This window comes from Vulpes vulpes, chromosome 3, assembly GCF_048418805.1.
Source record: "Vulpes vulpes isolate BD-2025 chromosome 3, VulVul3, whole genome shotgun sequence".
NCBI classification, from domain to species: domain Eukaryota; kingdom Metazoa; phylum Chordata; class Mammalia; order Carnivora; family Canidae; genus Vulpes; species Vulpes vulpes.
In genome coordinates, this window is record NC_132782.1 from 86,503,614 (window position 1) to 86,523,336 (window position 19,723).

General features: G+C 46.4%; 1 protein-coding gene across 7 annotated transcripts in view; it reads right to left on the minus strand.

Annotated features, from left to right (window-relative positions):
* Nucleotides 1–12,762: 12,762 nt before the first annotated feature.
* GRID2IP (Grid2 interacting protein) overlaps nucleotides 12,763–19,723 on the minus strand; it is a 42,922-nt gene continuing 35,961 nt past the window's right edge. For all 7 annotated transcript variants that reach the window (XM_072753171.1, XM_072753175.1, XM_072753178.1 and 4 more), the window contains one exon: nucleotides 12,763–19,721. In XM_072753171.1, coding sequence (XP_072609272.1) covers nucleotides 19,650–19,721 — 72 coding nt within the window. In that variant the 3' untranslated portion in view covers nucleotides 12,763–19,649. The remainder of the gene's footprint in view (nucleotides 19,722–19,723) is intronic.

Here is a 19,723-nt window from a genome sequence, read left to right on the forward strand (position 1 = left end):
AAAGGGGACGCGCCCAGCGCAGGCGCGGTCAGAAGCGCCGGCTTAGGGGGGCAGAGGGGGGCTCCCTTCCCAGGATCCCGACCCCTGGCCAACTTCACCCTACTGGTTTCCGTCTTCCCCTCGGGTGCCAGCGATTTCCTTTAATTTTTGAAATGATACTTCCTTGTGAGGGATTTTTCCCTACCTTCCTACTGTTCTTAAGAGCTCTTACAAGCTTGCTGGATGAAAAAGTGAAGGGGAAAATAAAACATTAATGAGCGATGGGTTCGCTTCAGATATGAGGTCGTTATTGGGGGTGAACGGAAGCATGCTGCTTCGGCTGGGCAGTTGAAGTTTTTACCATTCTGGGGACTCTCTTTGAGAAAGTGCAGAATTAGGAGAAAAAGTGAACATTTCGGGGATCCCTGGGTGGCTCAGCGGTTTGGCGCCTGCCTTTGGCCCAGGGCGCGATCCTGGAGTCCCGGGATTGAGTCCCGTGTCGGGCTCCCTGCATGGAGCCTGCTTCTCCCTCTGCCTGTGTCTCTGCCTCTCTCTCTCTCTCTCTCTCTCTCTCTATGTCTATCATGAATAAATAAATAAAACCTTAAAAAAAAAAAGTCTGGATCATAGATCCTAATTTTAATTTTAAGAAATCAGTGTTTTGGGGATGCCTGGGTAGCTCAACAGGTTAGCACCTGCCTTCAGCCCAGGGCGTGGTCCTGGGGTCCCAGGATCAAGTGCCTCATTGGGCTCCCTGCATGGAGCCTGCTTCCCCCTCTGCCTGTGTCTCTGCCTCTCTCTCTCTATCATCAATCAATCAATCAATCAATCTTTAAAAAAAAAAATCTGAACATTTCTGTAGGATGAGAAAATAAATCGCAAGGAATTACAAAATAGAAAAAAGCTGACAATTCGCTGCATAATTTGCGGAGCCTAGTGCTAATTGAAAACTTGGGGTCTTGGGTTCAAAAGCAGGCAATAAAAGCTCTGGCCAAAATACAAAGCTTTCCTTTATCTTTTTTTTTTTTTTTTAAGATTTATTCATTTATGATAGACACAGAGAGAGAGAGAGAGGTAGAAGCAGGTTCCAAGCCGGGAGCCCGACGCGGGACTCGATTCTGGGACTCCAGGATCGCAAGAATCACGCCCTGGGCCAAAGGCAGGTGCTAAACTGCGGAGCCACCCAGGGATCCCTGCTTCCTTTTATCTTTTGCAGTCTCTTTTGGGGTGTTTCCTATTTGCTACTTCATGCTCTTAATAAGAAAAAGTATTTTTAAAAAACTTTTTAAAAAAGATTTTATTTATTCGTGAGAGACACAGAAAGAGAAGCAGAGACATAGGCAGAGGGAGAAGCAGGCTCCCCAGACAGGCGGAGCCTATGGGACTTGATCTCAAGACCCAGGGATTGTGACCTGCGCCAAGGCAGACACTCTGCATCACTGAGCCACCCAGGTGTCCCTTAAACATTTTTTAAAAGATTTTATTTACTTATTTGAGAGAGAGAGAGTGAGAGAAAGCAGGAGGCGGGAGGAGAAGGAGAAGCAGACTCCCCAGGGAGCAAGGAGCCCTGCCAGACACTGGGTCCCAGGACCCTGAGATCATGACCTGAGACCAAGGCAGGTGGTTAATCCACTGAGCCACCCAGGCACCCCTGAATAAGAAAAAGCTTTAAATTATGATCAAGAGTTTCACAGATTGTCTTTATATGGGTCCATGTCAGTTTTGAATGCAAACACCAGAACCCTTAACTGTTTAATGTTAAGTCCCTGAAACGGACAATTCGTATTTCAGGGCTTGTCCTGGAGCTGGTCAGGAGAGATGGACACAGCATCCAGGAAGAGTGGAAGGATAGAGAGGGGGTCCACCAGACACATCTTTGGGCAAGGATAGAGAGGGGGTCCTCAGAGAGCACATCTTTGGGCATGGGGGTACTGGATGAGCCAGTGCCATCACTCATGTGAGCCAAGGTCTGCTCTGGACTCCAGTGGAGTGTGCACATGGGTCTGATGGCTGGCTGCTGGTTGCCTCTTCAGACAGCTGGTAATTCTGCGGCTGAGAGGTCAAGACAGGCAGCTCCCCTTTCCATGCTCAACCCATAGGCAGAAGGTAGCCCTCAAGGGTATTGTAAACTCAGTGCCATGACGCATGAGGTATCTAGATCAGGGGAGGGTGAGAAGCTTGTCCCCGCTGAGTTGGCTGCTAAATGGTGGGATAGCTACCTGCCATGTCCTGCTCAGAGAGGCCACAGGGCAACCCAGAGCCACTCTGACCCAGCTGGACCCACCCCATACCTGCACCCATGCCCCTACCTAAGTGGAGGGTGACAGTAGTCACTGTCGGGAGCAGAGAGGAGGAAGCTGGATGCCAGGGCACAGGGGAACAGGCAGCCCAGAACCCATTCTGAGGAGGCAAGGAGGAGATCAAGAGTTTATGGAGTGGAACCACACAGAAGCCAATGCTCCAAGTCCCCACTGTATGTCCCATTGTCTCATTGAACCTCATCTGCAAAACACAAATTCAAAGATAAAATTACTAAGAATTTGAAGATGGTGACCACAGAGCATTAAGCCTTAAATGTGGGGCCATTCTGTCCCTGTGAAACTGCATTGATCGCTCACCCAAGAACTCAGCCCTGCTGACAGATACTGCAAACAGAACAAAATCCTGAAAATATCACTATATTTTTATTAACTAACAACCTCATACAATTCCATAGTATCCTTTTACCTCTTTTTTTTTTCAGTGTATATTCTTTGGACACTTCCTCCCATGACAATGATTTTTATGTATGACTGTGTGTTGGGATTAAAACTTTAATAGTGCAGAACATTGTACTTTTTTCTATATTTGTATTAAGATGTAATTGATATATAACATCATTTTGGTTTCAGTTATATAACATAATGATTCAATATTTGTAGTTACTATGAAATGATCACTACAATAAGTCTAGTTAACATCTGTCACCACACAGAGCTATAATTTATTTTCTTGTAATGAGAGCTTTGAAGATCTACTCTCTTAGCAATATTGAAAAATACAATTTAAGGATGCCTGGGTGGCTCAGTGGTTGAACGTCTGCCTTCGATTCAGGTTGTGATGCTGGGGTCCTGGGATCAAGTTCCACATCCAGGATCTCCACAGGGAGCCTGCTTCTCCCTCTGCCTGTGTCTCTGCCTCTCTTTCTGTGTCTCTCATGAATAAATAAATAAAATCTTAAAAAAAAAAAAAAGTGTTGCCTAACTGAGCCACACCGGTGCCCCATCTCGTATCTTTTCAACAAGCAGAAAGTTAAAACTTGGAGCCAGGCACATAAGCTAAACTCCTACAGAGACAGAGAGACAAGGTGTATTCCTCTTTGGTGCTTCCATTCCCATAGCCCCTATAAAAGACTGTCCTGGGATGCAAAAATGGCAAGAGATATATTTAGCTTTTAGAAAGATTTATATAATCTGAAAGAGACAGAAAAGATTTGAGATTACAAGTTTTCTAAAGGAAATGCTAAAAGAAAAGTTCATGGTGTCTTTCCCTTTGGGGACCAAGGAAATTTTAATTTTTTGTAGATTTTTATTTACCCAACCTCATGATATTTCCTAAGCCAGAGGGAGCCAACTAAATCAATCCCAAATTCCTGGACTTCCAAAACTGTGAGATAATGAATATTTGCTGTTTTAAGATACTAAGCTTTGGGATAATTTGTTACCTGGCCACAGATAACTAATACAGAAGTGATGCATAAAACATGCAGCTTCATCAAAGACACATGAGATGTCCGAGTTCTATCAGGGTTCGTGCCTCACACAGAGTACAGAGGAATTGTGATCAGTCTATTTCCCTGGATTTCCATAAAAACAAAAATGAGTCATGTGTCCATAATTGTATAAACTGGATTACTGAGTCTATTCACACAGGAGAGAAGTTCCATTTGGATGCAGCATCAGGGAGAACTCACTCCTCCGCTTGCCCTTTTACGCTTTTACTGGCTGGCAGGATTTTTTGCAGACTAGCGTCTGGCCCTCTACCCTGCACAACTTGTTTCTCCTTCACAGAGATGCACCATCCCCCCCCTCCACCCCACCCCAGATCCCCTTTCAAGAAAGGGCTTGCTGGGATGCCTGGGTGGCTCAGCAGTAGAGCACCTGCCTTCAGCCCAGGACGTGATTCTGGAGTCCCAGGATCGAGTCCCATATTGGGCTCCTTGCATGGAGCCTGCTTTGCCCTTTGCCTGTGTCTCTGCCTCTCTCACGAATAAATAAATAAAATCTTTTAAAAAGGCGGGGGGCTTGCTGCCCAGCTGTAGGAAATGTAGTCAGGATGCAGGTGTCAGCATCATCAGGGCTGGCCTCACCCATGGAGTGCCACCTCACCCAAGGTCACACCTTTCATGGAGCAACCTATATCGGTTTCCAGTGACTGAGTGAAGCAGATATAAAGGCTTGGCCAGTTCATCTTAAAGAAGAATATTCTAGCAGACCACACTTAGTCTAGAACATCCATCATGTGGCCAGGACTTTACTGGGCCTGTGTAACAATTTGCTTCTCTACGCCCAGGGATGCTTCTCTTTCTTCCTTCCACAGATATAGATTCCTGATAAATATGACATACCTCCAACTGTCTCAGCAGCGGCTGCTTCTGGAGAACCCATCCCATGACAGTTGGAACAGGGAGGGGTTCAAGAAAGCAGGTGATTAGGTGTGGTTTTGGAGCTGGCTGGCAGTGGCTGCCACTGGAGCACAGCCAGCCCTTGGCAGAAGGTAGATATTCAATCATGAAAACTAACTGGTGGTGGACTGGGAGGTTGTATCAGTGGAAGTGAAAAACACCAGTGGGTATAATGTATCAGCCAGGTGAACCTTATGGAGGAAATAGACACAAGGAGGATGATGGGATTGGCTGGTGGCTGCTAAGTGCAGGTTATTCTCAACATCTACAAAAAGACAACAAAGAGGTGAGAACAAGTTTCAAGTCCCTTGAAAGTCAGGCTAGAAAGCCAACAGATACAACAGCTGCGGGCAGGGAAGTCCTCCAGCATAATGGGAGGTCGGGAATCAGGGCTCAAGTTCAAACCATCATAGTCCCGGAGATGACCGTGAAAGAAACTTAATGAACTTGCCCAACCAAGACAAGTCTGTTATGTCAAGGTCAGGGCCTTGCTTGAAAGAACCTGGAATCCACATACACAGTTTGGAGGTGTTTGGGCAAAGGTCTCAACCATTTCTAGCTCCCTGGCTACCGTGAAACTTTTGAGCCTGTAGAAATGCCCCCACTCCTCACCCTCCCCCAAGAGCTAGCACTCCCTGCAGCTAGAAGGCTATGCAAAGACCTCTCCACGCCAGGTAACATGTGCTCCTCTCAGGATCAATCCTGACATGTTTATGTCATGGGCTTGTCCCTATATTAAGGGAGTTGGTACAGGTGTTCCTAGAAGCCATTCCCCTGCGGGGACAGCTAGCAGTCACATAACTATACATACAGAGGACTGTGGGCCCCATACATGTTTCCCACTGAACCCCAACCAAACATATACCCTGTGCAACTTCCCGTTAGCCAGACCACAAAAGTGCCTGTGGCCTCTCCATTAACACTTAGAATGTGAGGGAAGGAAAACAAGCAAATAGGAGCAACCTTAAATATTCCACTTTTATAAAATTTCTGAAAGCATATGTCCCTATGAATGCAGTGTTAGAAGCCCCTGCCAGGGTCTTGGAAGTAGCCTGGGTAAGTGAGGGCAGGGCTCTGGAGCTTCGGCTTCACTCAATCCCATGGTAAACAGATGGCCAGGGGGTATTTTGTCCTGTTGTTTTTTTGGTATGTACCACACATATAATGTAAAATTGCATCTTGCTTTTAATAGATTAAAACAGTATAATCATTCTTTCTCATCATTAATTCGTTCTGAACATCACTGTTCCATGGAACTTAAGCTTTTATTGTACCCCTTTTATAATAGAAAGGAACACACGCTCATTATAGGATATTTGAAAATATAAAAAGGTAAAAGTTACAGGGGAACAAAATCACCTGTAGGTTCACAACTTAGATAATCATAGTCACTGGAGACCTTGTCTGCTCTAAGGCAGAAGGTCAAAGAAGGTGTCATATTGAGAAGGGACCCCCCCCCCCCATGACAACAACCCAGTTCCCAGGGAACAGCCAAACTTTCAGAGTCTTGCCAACTGTGGGGTGGTCTGGCGGGAATTTAAACTGTGTCTTAACTGGGTGTTCCTCAAATATGGACCTGTTTGGGAAGACTTGGGGAAGCAACGGAAGCCTAGTTCCAGACAATCCTGTGAGCCCCCAATGGGGGCTCCCTGTATGAGAAGAGAGAGGAGGGAGTGGCTGGTACTAGAACAACTTTAGTTATCCTAGCAGGAAGATCTAGCTTGAAGGCCTGAGGTGGCTGCACCACTGGAGTCTGTAATTGAGGTCCTAGACATTTTGCTCTGCATCTCTTTGATAGAGCAAGATCTGGGGCAGGGGGTTGGAGCAAGATGAGTTCTTCACTTTTCTCCTTCACAATAGAGTGCCAAGTGGCTATAAGGCTGGGGGATATGGCTGGAGACCTCTGTGGACTCTGTCCCCCACACCCAGCCTAACTGATAGGAGGGAAGGCAGACTGGCATCTGTGGTGTTGGGATTTCAGCAGATGGAGCCTCAGCACTGGAGAGAGACTGGGGAGGGTGACCCACACGTGGTCACCCTCCATAACCACACCACCTGGTAGACATGTGCTTGTGAATCCTCTTCTGTTTGGTTCTGGGATGGGCCTGTGACTCACATCAACTCAGAATGAAGCAGCAATGATGCTGTTCTGGCTGTGGACCTGGACTTCAAGGGGACTGGCAGTTTCCCAGTCCTCTCTCTTTGGAAATGTGTTTTTGGGAACCCTGGACTGCTCTGCGAGGACCCCGGCTACCCTGCTGGGGCAACCAAGCTGTGAGGAGACACCTACACAGCATGGGTGAGTCGGAAGAAAGGTAAAACCGAAATGACAAAAGAGCAAAAATCCAGAGAAGAAAAGCCCTGGATCTAGAATCAGCCTGGAGGTTTGTGTTGATGGTTCTTGGTTCAGAAGGACACAGGAGAAAAAGCCTGTACAGTATGGGAGAGGGTTAGTGTTGCAGACTTGCATATAAAGTGGTACACTCAGGAGGTGGGACCCTCAGAAGGGGGGACCCTCAGGAGCTGGGACCTCAGGAGGTAGACTAGGGTGGAAATCCCAGAGAGTGAAGGGGTTCTCTCAGCCTTGGGTCCAGGTGAAGGGAGCAAAAAACAAAAAGTCTCCTTGAGAATTTTTTAATTTTTTTAAAATTTTTATTTGTTTATGATAGTCACAGAGAGAGAGAGGCAGAGACACAGGCAGAGGGAGAAGCAGGCTCCATGCACCGGGAGCCTGATGTGGGATTCGATCCCGGGTCTCCAGGATCGCGCCCTGGGCCAAAGGCAGGCGCCAAACCGCTGCGCCACCCAGGGATCCCGAGAATTTTTTGAAAGATTTATTTATATGAAGGAGGAGCAGAGAGAGAGAGAGAGAGAGAGAATCCTGAAGTGAACTCCTCTCTGAGCTTAGAGCCCAATGTAGGCTTGATCCCAGAACCCTGAGATCATGACCTGAGCTGAAACCAAGAGCAGAATGCCCAACTAACTGAGCCACTCAGGTGCCCTTCCCTTGAGAATTCCTTTTTTTTTTTCTTTAAAGATTTATTCATTTGTTTTTAGAGAGAGAGAGAGAGAGAATGAGCAGGGCGAGGGGCAGAGGGAGAGGGTGAGAGAATCTTAACACTCTACACTGAGCACAGAACCCTACACAAGGGTCCATCTCATGACCCTGAGATCATAAACTGAGCTGAAACCAAGAGTTGAATGCCCAATTGATTGAGCCACCCAGGCACCCCTCTCTTGAGAATTCTTTTTTTTTTTTAATATTGTATTTACTTATTTGAGAGAGAGCAAGTGAGCATGAGGGGAGCGGGAAGGTCAGAGGGAGAGGGAGGAGCAGGTCCCCACTGAGCAGGGAACCCAATACAGGGTTTAATGCCAGGACCCTGAGATCATGACCTGAGCCAAAGACAGATGCTTAACCAACTAAGCTACCCAGGTGCCCCAGAAATCCATTTTAAATCCACACTTTAAAAAAATTACCACAGGCCAGTTTCCAAGAATAAGAGTTCTTAATAAAATATTGCAAAAGCAAACAAACAAAAAGCAAAAAACCCACACAAGGAGAAAGTCACTGAGAGATAGAGCAGAAATAAGACACTGTAATATTGGACTTGCATAAACTTCAGTTATTAGAATTAGCAGACACAGAATAAAAAATTAAACGTGTTTAACATGTTTATGTAGATAAAAGGAGGAAAAAATATGAATGGGAAGCCAGAGACCATAAAAAATTATCAGGCATAGTTGGAAAAGAACCAAATGGAACTTTTTTTTTTTTTAGATTTTATTTTTTTATTATTTTTTTTATTATTTTTTTATTTATTTATGATAGTCACAGAGAGAGAGAGAGAGAGAGAGAGAGAGAGGCAGAGACATAGGCAGAGGGAGAAGCAGGCTCCATGCACCGGGAGCCTGATGTGGGATTCGATCCCGGGTCTCCAGGATCGCGCCCTGGGCCAAAGGCCGGCGCCAAACCGCTGCGCCACCCAGGGATCCCCTAGATTTTATTTTTAAGCCATCTACACCCAATCTGGACTTTGAACTCATGACCCCGAAATCAAGAGTCACATGCTCTACTGACTGAGTCAACCCAGGCACCCCCTAAATAGAACTTTTATAAATAAAAACCATAATAATTGACATTACAAATTCAATAGATGAAGCAAACAGATTAAACACAGCTAAAGAGAGAATTAATGAACTAGAAGTTAGATATGGAAATTAAACAATTTATGGGGCAAATAGATGAAAAACATGAAAGAGAGGGTTTGGAAGAGACAGAGAATAGAGTAAGAAACAAAATACCCCCCAAAAAAATAAAAAATAGAAAAAGAAACAGAATACCCAATTGGCATTTCAGAAGGAAGAGAAAATGGAGAGAATGAGAGATAAGCAATATTCAGAAAGATAATTACTGAGAACTTTCCAAAACAGATGAAATATCTGAATTCTCAGATTCAGGAATCCCAGTGAATCCCAAGTGAGATAAAGAAATCCCTTTCTAGACACAGAAAAATGTCAAGAGGAAAGAAAAAACTTTGAAATTAACCACAGGGAAAATACATAGAACCCACTGTGCTCAGTTGAATAGTGTTCCCTCATCCCTTTCAAATTTATGTCCACCTGGAAACTCAGAATGTGACCTTATTTGGAAATAGGATCTTTGCAAATGTAAATAGTTAGAATGAGATCATATGGGATTAGATGGGTCCTAAGCCAATGACTGGTGTCCTTATAAGAGAAAGAAAACAGAGATGTGGACACGGACACACATACATACACACATACACACCATATGAAAACACACACACACACATGGAAAACACTATTTGATGGTGGAGGATGGAGTGGCATGTCTATAAGCCAATGCATGCCAGGGATTGCTGGTAACCACCAGAAGGTAGGAGAGACACATGAAATGGATTCTTCCTCAGAGCCTCCAAAGGGAACTCTGCCAACATCTTGATTTTAGACTTCTGATCTTCCAAACTGTGAGAGAATACATTTCCATTATTTTAAGTCACCCAGTTTGTGGCAATTTGTTTACAGCAGACCTGGAAAATGAATACGTCTACCCTTTACAACAAAAGCATCATTAGGGATGCCTGGGTGGCTCTGTGGTTAAAAGCATCTGCCTTTGGCTCAGGGAGTGATCCTGGAGTCCCGGGATCGAGTCCCGCATCAGGCTCCCTGCATGGAGCCTGCTTCTCTCTCTGTCTGTGTCTCTGCCTCTCTCTCTCTCTCTCTGTGTCTCTCATGAATAAATAAATAAAATCTTAAAAAAAATCATTAGACTGACAGCTAACTTCTCAAGATTGGAAGTGGTAGAATGGTATCTTCAAATTGATGAGAAAATGTAACTGTCAACTTAGAGACATATACCCACTAAAATCATCTTTCAAGAATATAGGTGATAAAAAGACATTTTTAGGGGTGTCTGGATGGCTCAGTCAGTTGAGCATTGGACTTCTGATTTTGGCTCAGGTCATGATCTCAAAGATCATGGGATCAAGTCCCTAGCTGGGCTCTGGGCTTGGTGGGGGTGGTGGGGGAGGATCTGCCTGAGATTCTGTGCCTGTTCCTCCACTCATGCTCTTCTCTCTCTCTCTCTCAAATGAATAAATCTTTTTTTAAAATTTTTATTTACTTATTCATGATAGTCACACACACACAGAGAGAGAGAGGCAGAGACACAGGCAGAGGGAGAAGCAGGCTCCATGCAGGGAACCCGATGTGGGATTCCATCCTGGGTCTCCAGGATCACACCCTGGGCCAAAGGCAGGCGCCTAACCGCTGCGCCACCCAGGGATCCCCTGAATAAATCTTTTTAAAAAGACATTTTCAGATACAAAACCTGAATTTACTCCTGACAGGCTCTCACCACATAAAGTTCTAAAGTAGGGGCACCTGGCTCACTCAGTTGGTGAAGCATGGGACCCTTGATCTTGCAGTCCCGAGTTCAAGCCCCATGTTGGGTGTGGAGATTACTTAAATTAATAAATAAAAACTTGGGGATCCCTGGGTGGCTCAGCGGTTTGGCGCCTGCCTTTGGCCCAGGGCGCGATCCTGGAGTCTCGGAATCGAGTCCCACGTTGGGCTCCCGGCATGGAGCCTGCTTCTCCCTCCTCCTGTGTCTCTCTGCCTCTTTCTCTCTCTATGATAAATAAATAAATAAATAAATAAATAAATAAATAAATAAATAAATAAATCTTTAGAAAATGAATGAATGAATAAATGAATGAATAAATAAATAAATAAATAAGTAAATAAATAAAAACTTTTTAAAAAGTTCTGAAGTAGGGCAGCCCCGGTGGCGCAGCGGTTTAGCGCCGCCTGCAGCCCAGGGCGTGATACTGGAGACCGGTGATCGAGTCCCACATCAGGCTCTCTGTATGGTGCCTGCTTCTCCCTCTGCCTGTCTCTCTCTCTCTCTCTCTCTCTCTCTCTCTCTCTGAATTAAAAAAAAAGTTCTGAATTAAGATATATACTTGAGAAGTGTGAAAATGATCCCAAGAAGGAATAACAATTGAGGAGAATGTGAAGATAAGAAGTCCTCAGTGGTGGAAACTGGGAGTCCCAGAACAACACAAGGGTTCAGCAGTCAGCCTTTCTTTAGGCAGAAGCTCTGCACGCAGGAGACAATGGGCCCGATTGTTTCCCAGGATGGAGTTTTCCACTAAGCCTGAGAAAATTAAAAACATCTCCTATACCAGTGATCCCTTGTGACTCAGGAGTTCAGCTCCTGACTCAGCATTGCATTAATTAGTGTCCATTTACACACCTTCTTTCAGAAATATCAGTCCTCAGTAGAAGGAAAGGCTAACCAAGGTTTTGGGATGCATTTCTCGAGCACCTAAGAAATGGCTATTGATATGGTCATAAGTATTCTCATTTATTTCTGGGAACTTTAAATAGTTTTTGGTAACTAAGTCATGTGTTTTCTGCAATATTATGTATTTCGACTACTTCTACCGAGTGGTAAGTAAAAATCTGAGACCACTTTTAATATTTTGGGTCACTCATGGGCAAACATAACTTTTTCACTGGTCCCCTATTTTTTGACATCCTGGTTGCTTCTTATTTGGCTCACTCATTGGAAAGCATTGCAAAACAAATTGATTTGTAGTGAGATGCTGCCAGTTGTATTCACATACAGCATACACCTGTATATTTCAGCAATGTGACTGGGGTCCTATCACCTATTACCCTTTTTTGGGGAGGGGTAGTGAAAAAGATTCAGAGCAAGCACACAACCATTTTTCATTCTTAGCCACAGATGGATAAAACAGTCTCCTATCAGGGCAATACAAAGTTAAACACTGAAAGTGTCCAGATACTATGAAAAGGGTCTCCTCTGTTCATCTCTGCTTCCATTTGGAATATAGTGGATGCATGCCTCTGTTGGTATAGTCAGCTTTGTGAATTTTTTTTTTTGTAAAAACTTGTGGCATCTCAACTCATATGGACAGTAACATCTAAGAGATTTATAATTTCTTTTGACTCTTCTGTAGAGCTAATGAGATAAAGATTCAGCCTTAAGTAAGCATCACCAAAACCTTGTATACACATTTCAGTTTACTACATAATATGGGGACACAAAATTGTACTTCATTTTCTCTCTCATTTCTTTTTTTGCACATAAGTTTGCTGTGAAAATGCAAATCTCTGGGGATCCCTGGGTGGCTCAGTGGTTTTAGCACCTGCCTTTGGCCCAGGGCATGATCCTGGGGCCCCGGGATTGAGTCCCACATTGGGCTCCCTGCATGGAGTCTGCTTCTTCCTATACCTCTCTTTCTTTCTGTGTTTCTCATGAATAAATAAATAAAGTCTTAAAAAAAAGAAAATGCAAATCTCTGAATGTGAATGAGGTTATATCTGAGATTTATTTCTGCATATTATGTATCTGAGTCCATGTCTTCAGAAGAATGATAAGTTATTTTCTATGTGTGTATATATACAGATACATTCATATATGCCTCAACACACACACACACACACACACACACATGCATATACTTTTGAATAATATGAAACTATTTGAAGAGAACAACTTTCTGCAGATTCCTTCACCAGTCAGGATTAAATTAATGATTGCTTAAAAATCCTTGACAATCCAAAGATAATTTCTCATTGATTAGGTTTAATGGCTGAGAACACAGAAATGGCAAGACAGATTGAATGGCATGCATCTTGCTCTTTTCTCTCTCTGCAGACTGGTCTTTCCTTCTCTGACCCACCAGCAAGCTTACATCTCTTTCGTTCCAGAGAGCAGCCATAATGAGCCTGAAATCTCTAGGTACTTCTTTCACATCTCCTTGGGAGGGGTTCTGATTGGCTCAGCTGAGGCCAGGATTCCACTCAAAGTCCAACATACTAGCCAAGTGGAAAAGACACAATGTGGAAAATGTGTGTGCCAAGGGTCCATTGGATTTATTGGGAGGAGGGGCATTGGGTGGGGTCTACATAGACAACCAAGAGAGCTGCCCTGCACACTCCATGGGACAAGGGCAGGCTCTCTGGCTCCTGTGAAAACATTCCAGGCATCTTCTGGTTTTAGAGGTCAAGCCAGAAAGAATGGTCATCTTCAGCCCAGGATAAAGCTCGCTCTGATTCATTTCAGGCATTGAGATTTACCTTTTTGAGAATGACTGATGGTACAATTAATATTTCCATCAGAAGAACATCCATCTCCCAGAAAGGTGATCACATGGAAGTTAGATCAACTCCACTAAAAACCAACCGTTTGCCTGGATGTCTATTTGCATTCCTGACTGTCTCGGTGAGGTGACTTTCCTAGTGACTGAAATGGGATATCACCCATTTCACCAGATGGGGGTGAGGGTAAGGGGGCGGGGGTGGGGGGTGGATATGATGACACAGTGGGGTTTTTAACTGCTCGAGTCACAATGCTTCTAAGACTGCTGTGGCTCCAACTGGTGGGAGTTCTAGTCTTTCTCCTGGGGTTTCCCTCCTGAAATAGCTTCTGGGGGATTTTTTAAAAAGACTTTATTTACTCATGAGAGACAGAGAGAGAGAGAGGCAGTGGGAGAAGCAGGCTCCCTCTGGGGAGCCTGATGTGAGACTCGATCCCAGGACCCCAGGATCACAACCTGAGCCAAAGGCAGACACTCAGCCACTGAGTCACCCAGGCACCCCAATTCCAGGGGATTCTGTAGGGATGGGTCCATGTGCCACACATCTGTTCTGGTGGGCCCCTGAACTTTGGCCTGGCTCCTATTGTCTGAATTGTCATTTCTTCCCATCCTGTTTGTATCCCTGAACCAATTCCCCTCCTAACACAGTTAAATTCTGCTAATGTAACTAAGGCCACATCAAGGTGTCTGCCCAGCACCCAGGCGGGAGAGAGTACTTCCAGATTGACACTTTCATCTCATACCAGGACCTCTGTCCCTGTAGCTCTCACAAGGCAAGGCCCAGCTCACCTCTCGCTGCTGGGGGCTTCCCAGCTCCACCCCAGTGGGCTCTCCTCTCTATACCTTATTGTCCTTCCTGCCCACGGATGTGTGACAGGGTGAGGGGCATCCATTTCTTTCTGTGGAAACCCCCACACTATCCCCACATGGTCCAGAACACACTGCGTGAATTCAGTGTTGGCGACATTGGGAATCTAATCAAATTCTCTTTAGAGAAAATACTTTCCTTTCAGGACCCTGTCAAGGTATAGATGTAGCTCATTTGCTCAACTAAACATACCCTTTATCTCTTGGTCTGTGGAACCAGCGTTTGGTTTCATGGTAGCTCACAGTCCCCACCCCCCCAGAACAGTGTGGGTCCCACCTTCTTATGAATGAAGCACTCATCGAGTGAATTTCCTCAAAGGGCATCTTCAAAATAAGGCAATAGCATCTTTCCATCCAGAACCCGGAACTGCCAATTAGCCCTAAACAGTTCCCTTGTTAAAATTTAAAAATGATTCAAGTAAAAAAAAAAAAAAGATTCAAGTCTTTTTTATGGGGTACCCCTCTATACCCCAGGGTAGTATGAATGTGTCAAATGATTCAGGAATCTTATTCCAGGGGTTACAATCTCACAGATGGGCTCCATGTGGCTCACAGACATGTTTTCTTTGGGGGGGGGGTGCTCATAACTGATAATCTTCCTTACAGTTTTGCATTGGCTGCCAACATTTCACCAGGACATTTTAAATTTAAAAAATCTGGGTTTCTGGAAAGCCTTTGAGAAAGCCTGAAGATCAGGGCATCACAAGGTTTGCCTCCCCACAGGGAGGTCCACTGGCCAGAGGGGAGGTCTCCCTGCAGACAGGGCACCTGGCCTCCAGCGCCCCCAAGGTCTCCCTGTCATTCTGTGTCAACTCCCCTTCATCCCAGGCTTTGCATCTCCTGCACCTGCCCACTTACTGTGCTCGCCCTGCTTGCTTGGCCTCTGTGGACTTCTACTTTACAACCCTTGTTTTACGGCTTTGGGTACACGTGGCCAAACTGTCTTACAGAAAGAAGGCGGTCATTTTCTGGAGCAGCTTGGTAGCCGGTATTTGGATGTGATTTCAGCTTGATTTAATGGGCAATTATTGAGCACTCGCTGCGTATAAAGGCTGGAAGCAGCCGGGCCAGGGGGAAATCAAGCTGATGGCAGGGTTATCGGTGCATAGACACCTGGGAGCCCGAGCCTGGGTGTGTGATAATTTGCCAAGGGAGGGCAAACAGTGCCCAGTGTTGCCTCAATAAAGGTCAATTAAGATAAGAACAAGTGTGCCCTGTGGCTTCCTGTCTGGGAACAGCAGGCTAAGGGGGATGATGGGAGAGAAAGCTAGGTGGCCAAGCGCTGAGAGGTGAGTGGATGGTGGGGACACAGAAGCAGGGAGAGTGGGCCACAGCTCTGAAAGACTGGCTCTGAAGGGGGCAGTGACAAGGCATGGGGTGCTGGGGTCTAGACGGTTCTTGGAGGGCTGCTGGGGGAGGGATATTTATAGGTGATGGGCAGGGAGCCAGTGGAGAGTGATTTGTGTTCAGTCCTCTGGGAGCTTGGAGAGCAGGAATATAGCATACAAAATTCACTCTGAGTTGGACTTGAGACCAAAGAGATGAAGACGGGGAAGGGGAAAACAACCTGGTTACAGCAGCCTTTCTTTTTGAAACATCAGCTCCATCCAGAGATCTTTGAGGCCTCCAGGGTACCTGATAAAGTACCTCGGAAGGTGAATGCATTTGGAGGTGGGGTCTCTAAGGAGACAATTAAGGCTAAATGAGGTCATAAGGGTGGGACTCTAAAGCAAGAGGACTGATGTTCTTATAAGAGGCAGAGACACCAGGATGTGTACACACAGAAAAAAGCCAACTGCAAGCCAAAGAGAGCAACCTCAGGAGGAACCAAACCTGAGGACACCTTAACCTTGGACTCCGAGCCTCCAGACTGTGAGACAGAAAACTGGTGGAGTCTAAGCCACTTTGTCTTGGTATTTGTTATGGTAGCCTGAGCAAATGAATGCAGGGAAAGACAGAAGGGGTGAGAAAGGGCCTTTGGGCTTTATGTTGAAGTCACCAGCATCTGTGACACTGGGACACATATATATGACATAATATTGAGAAATAAGTAAATTCCTGGGGATAAATGCTTGCATTCACAGCCTGTCACTTGGTAAGGAGTTGCTGGGGGGATATGGCACATATATGTAGCCTTCACATGTAGGGCTTTGTACTGACTTGGGTGTAGAACCACCGTGAAGTACAACCCTAGAAAATTGAACTTGGAGAGGTTAACCCATAATATGTTTGCACTCAGTATGGTGCTTGGCACAAGTAGGCAGTCAAAATGTATTAGCCAATGCATTTATGAATGAAGAGTGTTCACTGAGGATGTGAAAAGAGTGAACATCCATAACCACCTTGGGTGTTATTAGTTAACCCTTTTAGTGTTGCAAGTGACAGAAACCCATTCAAACCAGCCTAAGCCAAAAAATTAAATTTTAAAAGTTTACAAATGGAGGGGGAATTTGTTGGCTCAGAGACTGACAAGTCTGGAAGTCCGCTTCAGGCATGGTCGGATCCAGGGACAAAGAGATGTATGGAGTGGTCTTCTCTTCTCTTCTTCCCTGTATTGGGTTTATACCCAGGCAGGTGTCTCCACATGGTGGTCCTGGCAGCCCCATTTGGGGTCCCACCCTCTATACATCCAACAATTCATCCAGAAGAGAGGGAGCCTCCCTTTTCAAATAGTGCTAACTTGAGTCTTAACTGGACTCTGAGCCACCCAGCCAGAGTCATGAGACCATCCTTGTCCAATTGGCACTGCTCAGGGCCTGTGAGTAGGGGAGAGATAATTTATCAAAGGAAACACAGGGTGCTTTCCCTGCAGCAGGGAAACTAGTTGCTAGGGAGGCACAGGCCATTGCTGCCCACTGGACAGAGTGGAGTCAGGGGACTAGGTAATGGAAGAATAGGTAAGAGAGAGGAGGAGGCATGCCACCAGGAGGACACATGGAGATGATAACCAGAGCTGAGCCAAATCCAGGCAGGATGGAGGCCACTGAAAATTAAAGAGGCTGAGATCTGTACCAGGATGTCTGGCCAAGCAGGCAGGTGGTAAACCAATTGTAAAAATGGCTCTGATTCTCCAGCCAACCCTGAATCCACACCCTACGCAGTGTGACTTGGCTTCATCTCTCATCCAGAGCGGAGCCAATTAGCCCGCCCCTAGAATCTGGGCTGGCCTTGTTACATGACAGGAAACTGTAATAGAATGGTGGTGTGCCAGGTCTGAGGTCTGAGATTAGACTTCAAGGGGCCTTCTGTGACTTTGTTTCTCCTGAACCCCTGCCTTCACTATGGGAACCATCCTGGCTATTTGGCTGGAGAATGAGAGGTCACACAAAGCCACCCCAGTTGTCCCAGCCAAAGCCCCAGACATGGGAGAGAGCCCTCCCTGCATGACTAGTAAAGCTGCCTACCTGATTTACAGATGACATTTGATTTGTGAGTCCACTGAACCCAGCTCAGATCAGAACTGCCCAGGTGACTCCAAGATTCATGAGCAGTAAGTGGGTGCTGTTTTAAGTGACCAAGATTTAGGACAGTTTGCTACATGACATCATGTGATACACAGGTTCCCAATAGAAGGTGTTCAGGGAGAAAACAGAGCTAGTGCTGGCTTGCCAACTTGTGTACCCTCGTACCATACCCTCCTCCCCAGCATAGGGCTGGATTTACTTGGAGAGGGTGTTGGGGGTGGAGCCTATCATTTCTATGGCTCTCATACAGGGATTTTAACTCACTGTCTGACATGTTTCTCAGAGACACAGGCTTTGGTCATTCATGAAATCATCCAGCTTAAGCTGCTGGGGAGAAATGAACACCTCTAGCCACATCTGGATCTCTCTCCCCACCCCCACGGAATTATACATTTTGGTTAGCCTTTTTTTTTTTTTTTTTTTAAGAGGGTGGGGAGGGGCAGAGGGAGAGGGAGAGAATCTTAAACTTAAATCTTAAACTGGCTCCACATCCAGCATGGGGCCCGACATGGGATTCAATCTCATGACCCTGAGATCATGACCTGAGCTGAAATCAAGAGTCGCTTAACTGACTGAGCCACTCTGGTGCCCCAAGTTTATATGGTGGCTGTGAGTGGGGGACAAGGAAAGAATATATACATGGCCTCAAAGAATAGTCTGGGAGATTGCCAGGAACTGAACGGGTCCCAGATACTGTCCAAAAGCAACATTAGCCATTTGATTGTAGGGAGAGAAAAAGAATCCGAGACAAATTTAAAGCCCATTGCAGACTTCTCTGGAAGAAGGTTAAGGAAAGAGGCAACAGGAATCTGCCTGATGTTGGGACTGCCAACTGGAACATGAAAAGGATGGAGGAAATTAACATATCCTCCCCGTCCACAGCACCCCTGCTCTTGGTGTCCAGGTAACTGTCTCCTCTACTCCTGACCTCACCAGGGCCTCCAGACACACATGTGAAACAGCCTCTGGGATCCCAACTATGTCCCTCTGCGTCATCTACCCCGACGTCCGCTCTGCTCATGTGACCCATTCCAGGGAACATCACCATGACCCAGCCAGGCAATCAGCTACCAAGTCCTGCTCACCCAGCACCTAAACAGCTTTCCATCCTCTCTGTCCCTAATTGACCATGCCATCCCACTCTCAGGGTCCCCAAACTGGACTCAAATTTGTTTGCTGGATAAAACCCCTCAATTCTACAGTCTGAAACCCCTCAGTTCTACAGTCTGACATCGCGGTCTTCCTAATCCAGTCCTCTCCTGTATTCCTGCCCAGCGTCTGTCCTCCCTTCCCTGCTTCTAGCTTCCAAGACCCAGGCTTGGTACACAGGCCCCCAGGTCCCTGCATTTGGGGATATCCTTTCTTCCAGTTTCTTCCAGGCAGCCCCAGGAGGCCAGGGCTGGGTGAGGAACCTCAAGGCCTGTCATGCTCACTGGCATGGCATGTTCAAGGGCATCTGTCACTTTGTCCAGGGTCCAGAGTGCATGTTCTGCAAGGGCGTCCCTCCAGCCTACTGGGAGCAGGCTCAGAAAGGAGATTCCGATGTCCTTGCTTGGGGCAGAGAATGCTCTGGCCAAGCTCTGAGGGGCAGACAGCAGACACTGCCCCCAGGTGGGGGCCACTTCACAATCCACTCACTGGTGGAAGCCCTGCCACCCCTCCCTTGGGCCAGACCAGAGTCCTGAGGGTGTGCATAGCCAGCATCCACTCCAAGACCCAGAGAGAGGCCGGGCAAAGCCAGGCCTTCCAGTGTGAGCATGCCTGTGGGCAGCTAAGGTTCACACTCTCCGAGGAGTTAGCACCTCCTCTCTGTCCCATGCCCCCAGTGCTCACTTGGAGCCAGAGCCAAAGCCAAGGCCCACAGAGGGGAACCAGGCTGACCCTGTACCTTCCCAGTGCCCAGAGCCTGACAGCTGAGGTAGCTGGAGACACGGGGAGGCCGGGCCCCATCTCCCATACCCAGGCTGCTATGGACTGCTCCAGGCTACTGGGATGGGCCTCAGGCAGGATGGACTCCGCAGGTCACCAGGCCAGGGGTGAAACCATCCCTGAGCTGCGTGGGCCATCCCCAGCCTCCAGGTCACTGAGTGCTCGCT